General features: G+C 36.4%; 1 protein-coding gene across 4 annotated transcripts in view; it reads left to right on the top strand.

Moving 5' to 3' along the window:
* Positions 1 to 1,787: 1,787 nt before the first annotated feature.
* The window catches only part of CYFIP2 (cytoplasmic FMR1 interacting protein 2), a 52,612-nt gene continuing 39,832 nt past the window's right edge, over positions 1,788 to 14,567 (top strand). The window contains exons 1-9 of one of the 4 annotated variants that reach the window (XM_015832126.1): positions 1,788 to 1,904; positions 3,077 to 3,166; positions 3,261 to 3,338; positions 4,485 to 4,586; positions 6,708 to 6,889; positions 7,167 to 7,263; positions 8,453 to 8,581; positions 9,331 to 9,435; positions 14,397 to 14,488. In XM_015832126.1, the coding sequence (XP_015687612.1) occupies positions 1,788 to 1,904; positions 3,077 to 3,166; positions 3,261 to 3,338; positions 4,485 to 4,586; positions 6,708 to 6,889; positions 7,167 to 7,263; positions 8,453 to 8,581; positions 9,331 to 9,435; positions 14,397 to 14,488 (992 nt within the window). The remainder of the gene's footprint in view (positions 1,905 to 3,076; positions 3,167 to 3,260; positions 3,339 to 4,484; positions 4,587 to 6,707; positions 6,890 to 7,166; positions 7,264 to 8,452; positions 8,582 to 9,330; positions 9,436 to 14,396; positions 14,489 to 14,567) is intronic. The other 3 variants (XM_029287333.1, XM_015832127.1, XM_029287334.1) reach the window with 3 other exon arrangements.

Raw genomic sequence — 14,567 nt, 5'->3', positions numbered from 1 at the left:
GATCCTCCGGATACGGCCCAAGCTCCATCAGGAACCTCTCAGGGTCCATCAGTCGCCTGGGACGGAACCATCTAGGCGGTTCCGTCTCCCTGTGGCGTGGGGGAGCGGTCCGGAAGTCCAACCTTAGGAGAGAGTGATCTGACCATGACAAGGGCTCAACAACTATCTCCCCTATTGTCAGATCATTCTGCCACTGGCCTGAGACAAAAATTAGATCCAGCGTGTGTCCATCCGTGTGAGTGGGGGCCTGAATTAATTGGGTCAAGTCCAAGGCCGTCATGGAAGCCAAGAACTCCTGAGCTACTGCCGACGTCTCACCCGCTGATGGAAGGCTGAAATCCCCCAAGACCATAAGTCTGGGGGTCCCAACCGCCACCCCGGCTATCACGTCTGATGAAATATAAAAAGCTCTGCAGAATCATGACGATCTTCTCATGCTATTATGAAAACATTATACGGTCTTCCAGGCAATATGGACTTTCGTGCTACACTGATAGTAGCTACATGGTGAAAGAGAATTTAAAAGACAAGAAAGCGATGCCACTTTTACCTGAATTGTTTGAGTAATTGATACATATTTGTTTGCTTTGCGGAGTTTGTACAGAGCCTATTGCTTCACGGTTTGAGATTTACAGAGTTTTTGCTTATTTGTTTTTATGATGTGAATTTTGAAATAGTAAAAAGTGGTGAGAATGATATGAAAAGCCACCTTGCAGAGGGAAAATGTTTTACTAATGTTATTTGTAAATAAATTTCTTCCAATACAAAATGTGTAAAAAAATATCGGTAGTCCTTGTTTAGCGACCAAAATTGCAACCAGCAGCTCTGCTAAGTAAAGCAGGCGTAAGTGGGAAATCATGTAACTGTAACTGTGTTTTCCCTTTCTTCACTTCCCCACCCTTTGAAATGCTCACCCTTGCCCGTGGTTTGAAATGGACAAAACTAATCAAATTCACACCTTTCACTTTTGTTTGTAGGGCACCAGCCACCATGAGCACACTATGCAAACAGCTAGATGTATTTTGTTTTGTATGATTTGTATGTTTCTCTTGTAATCCCTTCCTCTCTAATCCTCTGCATGAGGGAGAGAGGAAAAAACCAAGCCAGTCACAGGACAGAAATCATTTGGTATATATCTTTGGATTGGCATATACTTATTAGTAGCTTAGTTTATATCCTCTCTTTGGTGACCACCTTCTGTTCTAATGACATAGTCATAAGAAAAATGGTTGCTAAGTGAACGCATGATTGAGAGGGAAAAAATGCTGAGAAGATCAATGGTTGTTGCCATGTTGTGCAGATAAAGTTCTCTCCCACAGTGTCCTGGGCCTGATTCTCCCCCCCACTTTTTGCCCCTGTTGCAAGATGGAGAAATTGCTTAAACAAGCTATCTCTTCCTGAGCTGCTTCTCTCTGCAGCACAGCACTTCCCTAAAGTTCTAAGGGCAAGTTAATAAGATCAGCTCTATGACCTTAATTAGTTGACTAGACTGATTAAAATCTAGTCAGTTTCAAGAAGCAGAGAAAGGGAGTCCACCCTTTCTCTGTTTCTTGAAACTGACCAGATTTTAATCAGTTTCACACTGAAGGCTTCTGTTGTCTTCAATGTCACCCAGCTGCCATTTTGTCTAAGGTGGCACTAGAACCCATAGTCCCCATCAGAAACAGTCATGTTTTGCTCTTGTCTAATTTCCTTCAATAGTCATTCTAAAGTTCTATATTTCTATTTCAGTTCTATAACATGAGCACTTATTATTGTTTTAGTGGTGAGTCTAAAAGCTGGGAATCATGACAACTCACGTAACGCTGGAGGATGCTCTGTCCAACGTGGACCTATTGGAGGAGCTGCCATTACCAGATCAGCAGCCATGCATCGAGCCACCTCCATCATCCATTATGTACCAGGTAACAAATATTACCTCACAATCATACTTTAAAGTAACTCATCAACTCATGCTTTGAAGAGAAGAAAAAAGTTTGTCAATGGGGAAAATATTAGACAGTTCCAAGAGGCAGATAGAATAATGTGGAATAGGACAAGAAAACAAGAAGACTTAAAGAAGCAGGAAAAGAACGTGAATCATGGGATAGTTTGGCTATAAAGCTGTATCCTCATTTAGTGGCATGGAAACAAGTTAACGCCTCCTTGTACTCATATTTTTCCTCCTTCAGCAGTTTGGAAATGTTTGGTTCTTCTTTTAATTTACTACGAAGTTGTCTTGTTTGAATCTGGTGGAGAAATATTAGTGGAAATTATATAAACTGGCTTCTTTTGACAAATCAGTTAAAATTAGTTGTTGCACACACTTTTAAGAGGTACAAGCTTGGCTAAACGTATGCTTCTAATATCAAAATATGTTTTTGCTGTTATAATAAACAATCCATAGTTTATTATGGAACAGTTCTATTGTTTCTTCTTTAAGTTCAACAAATCTGTATATTGATATAATCCATAGCAATCCTTCTTAAAGTGTGATCCTAGGATCCCATCAAACAATTGTGAGAAGCTGTAGTATCAATGTCATTTCTACCAATGAATGCAAAATTTTAATAAGGTAAATACCAATAAATATAATCATAAAACAAAATGTTTTTTAAAACTTTTCCCTCTGGTTTCTGCACATGGATATCTGCATAGAGGGATTAAAAAGATGATTTTGTAGTTATGTATATACCCTAGTGATCAAATGATATATGAAGTTATCATTATATAATGCAATGTACACTTGATCTTAGCCAAACAGCCAAGTAGCTAAATCACTAAATCATTGTAAGGCTAATATTAATTTCCATTTTTATTCTTGCTTTTATTCTGATTTTATCTTATTGGTACAGTAGTACTGTTCACTGCCAGTTGTTTTTAATATTAAGATAGATACATACTTTACTTTCTGTAATCTGATAACTGTTTTATAGCTGCTTAAGTTTTTTTATGCATTACTTGTATCAAGTTTTATATTTTCCATTTTAAATGGTTGCACATGCCAAGATAACTCTTACAACAGGGCAATGGAAAATCTCTGAAAACAAATGAAAATGTAAATAGAATGTCTAACTCTTTCTTGATCTGCTTTCAGGCCAACTTTGATACTAATTTTGAAGACAGAAATGCTTTTGTAACTGGCATTGCAAGGTACATCGAGCAAGCAACAGTGCATTCCAGCATGGTAGGTATCAGCTGATCCAGAGCTGACTGAAGGGGATGCAGGGTCTACTGTTATGTGACAACTAGCGCTGTTATATTGTCCCATTGTGTTTCAGAATGAGATGTTGGAGGAAGGGCATGAATATGCAGTAATGCTTTATACTTGGAGGAGCTGCTCCAGAGCTATTCCCCAGGTAAGATGTGCAGTTAAATTGTAATCCACTTCAATCAGAGAGAAGTTTCTGTCTGCTATCAAGAAGAAATTGAAATATACTCTGAGAATGCTATAAGCTTCTCTTTTTCTTAGCAGACAAACTCTAATAACTTATAAGACCCAAGGAATAATAGTCTTCTTATGTTAATGCCATAACATATGGGCCACTATGACCAGCTTTTGACTACCAGTATTTCCAAAGAAACAAATCACTAGTACATGAACATTTACTCAAATAATGATTTTATTTCTTATTTAACCTACTATGGACAGCCAGCGTAGTGCTGGATTAGAGTGAAGACACATGTTCTAGTCTACACTTAAGCACAGAATCTGGTTGGGTGAATTTGAGCCAATCAATCCTAGACTGGGACGTTGATAAGCGTTTCACTACAAACTCACATTGGATCATTGTGTAGATTACACTGCATAATCTTAAATAAAGAGGCTTTCATCCTGCAGTTGTGACCTGGGACTTGATAGGTGGACAAAAATACCAAATACAGTCTAAGCATTTGGCTGACTGTGCAACCAACCATAATAATCTATTTTATGCTGTGTTGTAGTATTAAATGTATCTAGAACAGTATGCATAGCTAATAAAATAAGTACAAATACAAATATATGTGTTGTATAGACAACAAACACAATTATAGTAAGTAAGTAAAATGTAAGTAAAATGCAGTTTGGAATGAAGAGATGAGTTTTCAACAAGCTAAATATAAAAGACATAAAAGGATTTGGCTTGTGAATGCTATTCTTTGGCAAGAAAAATTAGGTATAAATTAACATAATAAATGAAGTAAGTATCAGCAACATTGGTTCATTCTAATCTAGAGAACAAATTGTGTAAAACGCATGATCGTGTAAATGGTGGAATATGATTCCTAGTACTAATTACTTTCTTATACTCTTCTCATTTTTCTCATTTATAAGCCTTTTATCTGACAACTGATTATGATAACTTCCTTTGTCCATGAAAGTCCATCCCATTCTTAAATTAGTTTCATCCAAAAAGTGCTCCAAGATGTTTTGTTCTTGGTACATTAGACTTTTAAAACTATCCCTTTAGAAATGATCTTGTCCATGAGGACGACTAATATCAAATTGTTATATTGACCTTCAGGTAAAGTGTAATGAGCAGCCAAACCGAGTAGAGATTTATGAGAAGACAGTGGAAGTCTTAGAGCCAGAAGTCACAAAACTCATGAAGTTCATGTACTTTCAGGTAGGTGTTCCAAATTCATGTGCTTCACTCCGGTCCCCTTCACCTGTTATTCTGGCCCACCCAGTTACTGTACAGATGAAAATATATCTTCTATTTTTTCTTGGTCCAGAGTTACCCTGTACTAAGATGGGTGGCCAACTAATTTGATAAATAAAATACCATTTTTGTAGTAAACCTACCTGAGGTATGGTGATTTTGCTAAGTGCTTAATATTGTTCATGTTCCCATATGGCATCTTATTTTGACTTAATTAGTAAAAGGGCAATATCTAAAATTATATGAACACATTTCTACTGATTGTATCCATTCCCATTCATATATACCTGTACACTTCCCAAACTTGTTTTGAAAGACATAATACTCTCCAAGAGGTAGATTTGATACTGTCGGGGAAAGCCAACATTCAGTCTGCTTGCTATTTTGTCAACAAATGAATGTTATTGGATGCCACACAGACAGTACTCAAGCTCTTGTTAATATTGGCTGACCTTTCCTTCTGCTTGCCTAAAAAGACTAGTTACACAGATGTGGGAAAACTGTTCTCTAATCTAATGTGAGGTTCATTGTGGTAGGTTTTGAAAGATGTTTAACTGCACCGCAAATCATAGTCCAAATAAGCAAACCCAAGGACATGACCCCAGATAATGAAAGCCTTTTAAGTTGGAAGATAATATGATAGAAACAGACTAAACTAAAAGTAACAGGAAAAATACTTTAAATACTACTTTATATTGAACACTATCGTAGCTGTGGGCTACTCAAAGCACATAAACACACATTTAGGGGATACCATAGAATAAAAATATTGTGGTGTGGTTGTCACTTTTTGCTTAATTGTGTCACATGAACACAATTCAGATACAGGTTCATTTTCCTTTCTAGTGTAAGTCTGTTTATCTATTAGCATATCTAAAATTAGGTTTTTAAAAGAATTAAACAAGAGGAATACAGATTCCAATTTCTTTCTTGAAATTCCTTTGTCAATTGAAGCCCATTTTTTTTCCAGCAGTCCATGTAATACAATTTTCAGCAAATGAAATTAGGTATGTGACTGCCAGGTAAAGAGGCACCATTCAGCTATTCTTTTCTCACAGGAGAAAAGTGTAGGTGTCCCAAAGGCTTTTGGGTTGATGGGTCTCCTTAAAAGTTTGACAATGTGCCATGGGCACTTTCCCGAACTGGTTCAAACTGAGGAAGATATTTGCTTAGCCACATTCTCTAGAGGAACACTAAATAAAAATGTCAATTTTCGAATAGGTCGTTTGGTGAGGCTTTAAAGAAAAAGCAAATAATCCAACTACCAAATGAAGAAAAAAAAATCAAAATCAAGGCCAGAGCTCCCAAAATTCATCCCCACAGTGTGGGGACAGCAGGCTAATGTGGATGCTAAGGAAAATATCTCCAACATGTACTTTAAAAAAAAATAGAAACGAAGAAAGCAAAATATGCATTATGCCAAAAGCAAAGCCAGGAAAAAATGCAAGTCAGCCACCACACACAAATCCATAAGGAAAACAGGGCATAAGAGCTGGTATACGAAAACAAATACTTCACAATGATACATTTAACATACCCAAAAGAAATCCTTCTTTTTCCATTTTCCAGACTCCTGGGATGCTTCTTAGTACTTCCTCTGCTTGTTTGGATTGTTTTCTGGCTATCACAATTTGGGCCAATTTCCATTTTTAGTTTCTTAGAATGCTTCATGAGGCCCGGTTTGTTGAGGACACTGGATCAACTAGATGAATAAACATCAACATCCCTTGTCTATGGAGATTCTCAGTCATCCAGGTCATAGTTATCCCAAAAGTGCTTTTCCACGAGACAACTGGATTTTCTTGTTTTTCTCTGAAGACGTTTCACTTCTCATCCAAGAAGCTTCTTCAGCTCTTCAGATGGGAAGCGAAACGTTTTCAAAGAAAAACAAGAAAGTCCAGTTGCCTCGTGAAAAAGCACCTTTGGGATCAACATCCCTTGACTCTTTAGGAGATGACAAATTCAAATTTAGACCAGAGCTGGTGGAATCCCATGTACTTAATAAAGCCTCATTTCTCACCAATTACTGGCAGTTTCTCCCCTTTTACTCCTTCTTTAAATTATTGCTGTCTTACTATTTCTTAGAGAAAGGCCATTGAACGATTCTGTGGTGAGGTCAAGCGTTTGTGCCATGCAGAGAGAAGGAAAGACTTTGTTTCAGAAGCATATCTACTGACCTTGGGAAAGTTTATCAATATGTTTGCAGTCTTGGATGAACTGAAGAACATGAAGTGCAGTGTCAAAAATGACCATTCTGCTTATAAAAGGTGAGATTCGTATGTATGTATGTATTTTATAGGGCGTATTGCTGGGATCTTTGGAAATATGGCCAGTGTTTTTTTTCAAAGTTAATAGTATTTAGTCATGGAATAGAGGCTTCTGAATCCTGTTTTGTGTCAAAATATATTTACGGTGAAGTAAAGATAATGAAACAGCATTATTGTAGTCCTTTTGTAGCCCCTTTTTATAAATCTGTGTTACTCAGCCATATGATGGCATCGTGTTCCAACTTATCAACAAAATTGAGTTTCTCTTATTTTTCAGAGCAGCCCAGTTTTTAAGAAAAATGGCTGATCCTCAGTCTATTCAGGAATCACAGAATCTCTCCATGTTCCTAGCAAACCATAACAGGATCACCCAGGTAGAATATTTTTTATCTTTTCTCACATAGTATAATACGTTAATAAATTTACTTTGACCTAACATGTATGCTTTGGTCTCCAATTCTAAGGACACAGTACATCATAAGAAGTATTTACAACCATAAGGCCTTATTTGTATTTGGGACTTTTGTTTTATTAAATGCAAGTTGTTACATGGGAAATCAATCATCTTGGACTATTTATGAAGCCCTGTGCATTATGAAATAAATATAGGTGTCACTTGTACAACTTCATTCGTCAACTCCATGAAATAGCAAACACCGTGCAAGGCTTTTAAACACATTTCCATAGCAACCAAATACTGTGGTTTTTATCTATACAACAGATGCGTTCACACACACATACAGATACATACACACACACACACATACACAAACAAATGCACAAAATCAGGAATACACCCTGCTAATAATCATTTGGCATGATCCATTGAATTTCCTGTCTCTATTCCATTTCAGCAGAAGAAAATATATATAGCTCAGGGTTGAACTATGGAGTTCTTGGTGTTTCTGGGCTTGATTGTTTGCTTACAGACATTTCATTATCCAACTAGGTAACATCATCAATGTGATGGAGAGTAGGGTGTGCTGCCTCTTTATGTATAGTAACTTGCCCTGTCCAGTTTTTTATTTTTTGCAGGAGGGAGATGTTTGATAGAGATGGGGAAACAGAGAGCACCAAGTACTCCACTCTGTTCCTTTTTTTTTTTTTACACAAACATTTAAATTATTGCTTTTGCAGCCTTTGTTAGCAACTAACTTTCGCAAGCTACTACATGTAGAATTGGTTAGTGCAGAAGTCAAAAGCATTGCCTCTTTAAAAAGAATGGTGGTAGCAGAAATACATCAGGAGTAGGCAGATGATAGGATATAGTAGCTATAGGAAAAGAGAGGTTTAATCTTTCTATATCAGCCTTAGTTACATTGAGACTCCTGGGAAAAATGCAGCTCCTCTCTCTAGCAGTTTTGTTGCTGTTGGCATTGCTGCACACATGTTTCTACACTGCATACAACTATTTAGAGCAAAGGTAGTATTTGATGTAAGCAGTACTTACTTAAGTTAATTCATTGCTTATACACAGCAAGAAAGATGCTAAATTAAACTTTACAACCTTTCATTTTGTTCTCACTGAAAATTAGTGAGGGTCTTGTGGGAATTTTTTTTAAGTGCCTGCATCAGCAACTGGAAGTGATCCCTGGTTATGAAGAACTGTTGGCTGATATTGTCAACATCTGTGTGGATTACTATGAAAACAAGATGTACTTGACACCCAGCGAGAAGCATATGCTCTTAAAGGTAATTTCTTTCAATTCTTCACAAATGTCTTTTAGCCATCTCAGTTTTTCCCAAGTACTTTGTGATGTCTATTTTCATGATGCATGCCTTGGGGGGGGGGGGTTGGCATTTTTTTCTCTTTTTAGATTGTATACTTCTTGAATACATTTTTTCTTTTTCTTTCTTTCAAACAGTAACTATTAAATGACTGTAACAAACATTCAGATGCTGCTTTTATACTTAGATTTTAACTTCTCTATGAAAAGACAACTTCTGGATTATTAAAAGGAAGATTTAAAATTATTAAAAGAACATACATTAAACAAAAGTCTTTTTCAGAGTCAGCTTGAAAATCCTTCTTTCTTTATATAAGGTTGGAAGCCTATGGGTCAAAGAAAGCCCCCAATCTTTGTGTGTGTGTGTGTGCACTTTCTACAAAGTATTGCATTTCCAGTGCAAATGGAAGATGTATAAGCAAGCCAGGGTAAAATATCTTTACATTCAGAGAACAGCTGCCAGTATGAGTGGACAATACTGACTAACTGGGCAAATACTTTGAAGCAATTTAAGGAAATTTGTACTTCCTACAAAGGAAAATTAAAATGTATTTTAAAAAAATATCTAAGATTACATTTAGTTTGTGACTAACCATAACATGATATTTTTTTAAAATTGAAAATTTGTTCATGGAATATACTCTTTTTCCTTCTTTCAAATAGTAACTATTAAATGGGTCAAGCATTCAGATGTTGCTCGTATTTTTCTTTTAGGTGATGGGTTTTGGTCTGTATCTGATGGATGGAAATGTCAGTAATATTTACAAATTAGATGCCAAGAAGAGAATCAACCTCAGCAAAATTGATAAATTCTTCAAGGTCAGTGTCTGGCTTGGCTCTGGTTCATGACTATTTCCAGAAGAACCCAAAACTATCTGTATTGGTACTATCTAGAGATAAAGCAAACACAGAAGAATTTAACATGCTGGAACCAAAGGTGTGATTGAATCGCAAACATCTGAATATTTTACTGCTGCATAATTGAAAATTTTAAGCAATTAAGGGGTTTTATTTTGTGTGTTTTAACAGCATGCTAATATTTCTGCAAAAAAAATGTTCTGATAAAATCAGATTCATGCAAATTAATTCCATATCTACCAGATTTCACCTCTGCACAATAAACTCTAACAATCAACATCAGGGCATGCATCATAGACAGGAATTCTTCTGTTTCTTCTTCAGGGAAAACCTTGTTCCTACAGTGGATATAGCTACTGTACATATTAGGACAATAGGTTGATCATCTTTTAGATAGTGGTGATTTTTTTAATGGAGTGTGAGTTACAGTGCACAAGCTTGTCCATTCAGATACTTTTGTTTTTAGTTTTCATTTTTTAAATTAAATACAGAAAACAAAGAAAAAGAGAATGCACAAAATTACATCAGAAGGAGGGAACTAAAACAAAAAACAAAAATATACAGGGTGTGCATATTTATAGATACGCATACATCAATAAATGGAAACTGTGGCATCCATTCAGGTACTTTCTGAGTAAAATTAGGTGTGGATAGAGGGAGAAGAAAGAAAGTCCTTATGGAATTCACTGTAATGGCTGATTGTAAAACACATAATTTGATTGGTTCTTTTTTCTGATTTACTTCCCTCTGTCCCTTCTTTTTAAAAAAAATTCAATTGTGCATTATTCTCAGCCCGGTACCAAACTTTTAAAAACATGGTAATGCTAACTTTGACTCATCTCCGAGAGTTAAGAAGGGATGGAGCTGCTGAGAAGTCATGCTGTATTTTCTGTTCTATAGTACAACAGTGAAAGCTATCCAAAAATGCCAAGGCTGTGGAAGAGACTAAATTGCGAAGTCTAAAAAAAAGTATCTCAAAAAAATATATCTCCAAACAGATGCACCAGAGAGGCCATCGAAAGTTAAACTCAACTGGAGAGAAACTTTATCATCATTTATTTTATAAACTAAAGCTAAACTGCATAAAAAGTGTTCTGATTGTTTCACTCTTGCTTGATTTATCTATTAGCAACCAGATCAAGCAACAGCGAGTGGTTTTAGATAACAGATTTGTATAAATACAGTATATTACCTGCTGATCTCAAAAATGTCCAACCTAGAATTTGCTATAGGTTTTGCCAAGAATATTTGGACTGCTTAGAATAGTCGGACCTGCTTGTAGGTAGAAATTTCAACCCATCTTAAAAAAATATGACTACTCAACTGTAAAAACTAGGTATCAGTCGTGTGTACCTCTTGTATCAGCATGAAAAAGTGTCTGGCCATTTTGCCTGCTTCTTTCAAAAGACAGAATTTATTACGGTACTCTTTCATACTGTGGTGCGTTTTAAACAAAGGATGTAGCATTTCTGCTGCTTAAAAATTTTGGAGAAATGAAAGGGGATCGTTCATAATCATTTACGATTGTTTGCAGAAGTTTTAAAGTTTCCAAATAGCATCTGCTGTACATAAGTGGCCAAACATAGTTCCTATTATCAGGGCAACAGATTTTTGCTGTGAACCTTGAGGTGCCCTCTCCAGTGGCTCTTTTTACAGCAATTCAATCTGCAGCATTGCTAAATGCTTGTTCTTGAAAATTCATTAAAATAAATGCTTTCCATTGTTAAGTTGAACTCAAAAACTACATTGTAGCTGCATGACCTCTAATTACTAGTTACTAACATTCTACCTACTGCTGTTCAAACATAATAATGTGTTTCATTTAGTAAATAAAGGAAGACAACATCTTTTGGTAAATATTATCTATTATCAGGCTAGTCTTGGCCCACCAGCAAGGTCAATTGCTAAGGATCTTGTTTAATTAAATAAACAGATTTTAAACTGAGGTATTTGTATACTTGTTCGACTTTACCATACCTTGAAGCTATTGCCAAGTTCCAGAAAGTATTCCACAGTTCACGCACATCCCTGTGAATGAAATCTACATGTTAACTGATTTACATGTTTCATTTTTCCTCTTGCAGGCAGAGGTTAAAGTGATTTCCTGCATTTCTGGAAATTATGGAAATTAATTAATTATGGAAATATTAAATTTAAATTAATTTCTTCCATAAACTTAATATTTGGAGTACAAGAATTTCAAAAGTGACAGGTACCCAAAGTTTATAGTCCTCATTATCACATGAAGGCCACTTGATTCTTGTATCTGTTTAAAAAATAGTGTTAAATCTATGCCAAGCATAGTGTAGAGCTATTCTAAAACGTATTAAATATCTGAGTTAGATTCTATTTTCTTCAGTTACCCAATACCATTTCCATATACAGGTAGTCCTTTTAACCCACAGTAATTGGGATTGCTAAGCAATGCTATCATAAAGCACAATATCACATGACTATGCCAAATTACCTCAGCAATTCTGGCAGTCCCAGTTGCCCTTGTTAGGCTAATCCCACATGGTTGCAATGTCCCACCGTCATGTAGTCGCCATTTGTGATCTCCTGCCAACTTCCCCATTGACTTTGCTTGTCTGAAGCTGGCAGTGAAGATTGCAAAATGTGAACATATGACCGCAGAACGCCGGAATGTCATAATTGCAAGTTGGTTTCCAAATGCCCAAATTGTGATCACTTGATCATGGGGCCTCTGTGGTGGCCACTACTATGAGGACTAGTCACAAGTCTCTCCCAACTCTGTTGTAACTTTGAATGGTTGCTGGATGAATGACTATTAAATGAGAACTATCTGCAGTTTAAAGATTTTACTTTAGCAAAATCATCATCATCATCATCATCATCATCATCACCACAGTAAAAGCAATCCTAGATCTGCCTCTTTAAATATAAGATCTATAATGTGTTAGTAATTGGCTGCTAATTGATTGATTCAACATTGATGATGTAGTTCATAGTATGCTATTTGGGTAGAGTGAATGGTTCAAACAAATCACTGTAATCAAAAATATACTGTGGAGAAGGATGGAAATGAGAAATCACTTTTTCAATAGAGATTCTCATGCATCAAGTCATGGTTGTCTCATGCGTGCTTTTTCCAAAAGGCAACTGGACTTCCTCTGTTTTTTCTCGAAGACTTTTCACTTCTCATCCAAGAAGCTTCTTCAGTTCTGAACTGAAGAAGAACTGAAGAAGCTTCTTGGATGAGAAGTGAAAAGTCTTCAAGGAAAAACAAAGAAAGTTCAGTTGCCTTTGGAAAAAAGCACAATTGGGAGAAGTCACTTTGTTGAACAAAATTTGACCATGTTTAATCCAGGAGCACTCCTTGAAGACTGTAGTTTCCTTTTAGGAAAAAATCTGATGTTGTATGAAATTGATATTCTATTGTTTTTGTCAATAAAAATGGGCATATAATGTCAAATTATTTTTAAGAAATAACCTTTACTGTTAGGTTTTTCAAACATGACTATTTAAGGCTACCATATTTGGGTTGCAAAATCTAGATGCTCATTAAATGGCAGCAAAGATTCAGATTTTTGCAACCTACAAATGGTAATCCAAGATTATTAATAAATTCATGTAATTGCTTCAAGTGAAGCATATTATCATATACTAAAAACTTACCAAAGGTAAATTTCCTTTCTCGCTGGCCAAAGCTATTTTCATTTTTAATAATCTGAGCCAACTGAGAAGACTTGGCTTCATATTTAATAAACGAAATATGTGATTCAAGATTTGTAATGAGAATAGAAATCCTGTCTTCCTGTCTGTATAATAAGCTTCTACATGTGTTGAGATTCATGGCTCAGCATGGTAGCAGGAGGCAAAACAGAAAGTAAAAATGTGAAGATATATTTCCTGTGTCAAAGTGATCATAGTTAGGATGACCGGGTGCAAGAGAATTTAATGCTCATGCACTTTTACTAATTCTGCTGACATTCCTCTTCTAGGCAGTTATTAATGCAATAGAGGTTCTGCCCTCAGTGAACTTGGCCAGATGATTTAGAGCCACTGTTTTGTTTTCACATGATAGTACTACAGGTAATCCTCAACTTACAACAGTTCATTTAGTGACCGTTCGAAGTTACAACGGCACTGAAAAAAGTGACTTATGACTGTTTTTGATACAACTGTTGCAGCATCCCCATGGTCACGTGATCAAAATTCGGATGCTTCGGAACTGCCAGGTATTTATGACGGTTGCAGTGTCCCAGGGTCACGTAATCACCTTTTGCAACCTTCTGACAAGCAAAGTCAATGGGAAAACCAGATTCACTTAACAATCACGTAACTAACTTAACAACTGCAGTGATTCACTTAACAACTGTGGCAAGAAAGGTCTTAAAATGGAGCAAAATTCACTTAACAAATGTTTTGCTTTCTGACAGAAATTGTTGTAAGTTGTGGTTGTAAGTCGAGGACAACTTGTATTCCTCACACTAGATGCCCTGAAACATGGCTGCTTCTTTCTAACAGATATCATTGAGAAGATTAACCTTCTCAAGACCATTAGTATTTCTTTTTCAATGTGGCCCCCACCACCACCACTTCATGAACTCAAGAGTGTTTCAGTGTACTATATTGTAAGAGAAAGTGTGGTTTTTCGAACAAACCTAGCATTCAGAAATCCTGCAGAGGTAGTTTTCAAAAGGACTGATGCCCATGCAAAATGATGATGAGATTGCTCACTAAAAATTGTGCTGACCTGATTTGAATCGTCACAACAACACATATTTCTGGGCTTCATGAAAATTCACCAACTATTTTGCTCCTCCATATATTGTTTAGGAATACTCTTTCAGCCTTTTAGCCCCCTCTGGTGGTTAGATACTCCTTTACTCCACACGTCACACTCATACCAAAGGAAGCCTCTTTACCTTCTTTAAACCATTTCTTGTTTTTTCTTCCAGCAGCTGCAGGTGGTTCCTTTATTCGGCGATATGCAGATAGAGCTGGCCAGATACATTAAGACCAGTGCTCACTATGAGGAGAACAAATCCAAGTGAGTGCCTGCCATAATGTCTCTTGGCTTTGGTGTGTCTTAGTCTCCTCTCCCACTCGTGTGTAAGATCACTGCGTGA

Source organism: Protobothrops mucrosquamatus, unplaced genomic scaffold, assembly GCF_001527695.2.
Source record: "Protobothrops mucrosquamatus isolate PMUCROS unplaced genomic scaffold, P.Mucros_1.0 scaffold_306, whole genome shotgun sequence".
Classification (NCBI taxonomy): domain Eukaryota; kingdom Metazoa; phylum Chordata; class Lepidosauria; order Squamata; family Viperidae; genus Protobothrops; species Protobothrops mucrosquamatus.
Note: the sequence above shows the minus strand (reverse complement) of the source record. Positions and strands in the feature narration are given on the sequence as shown.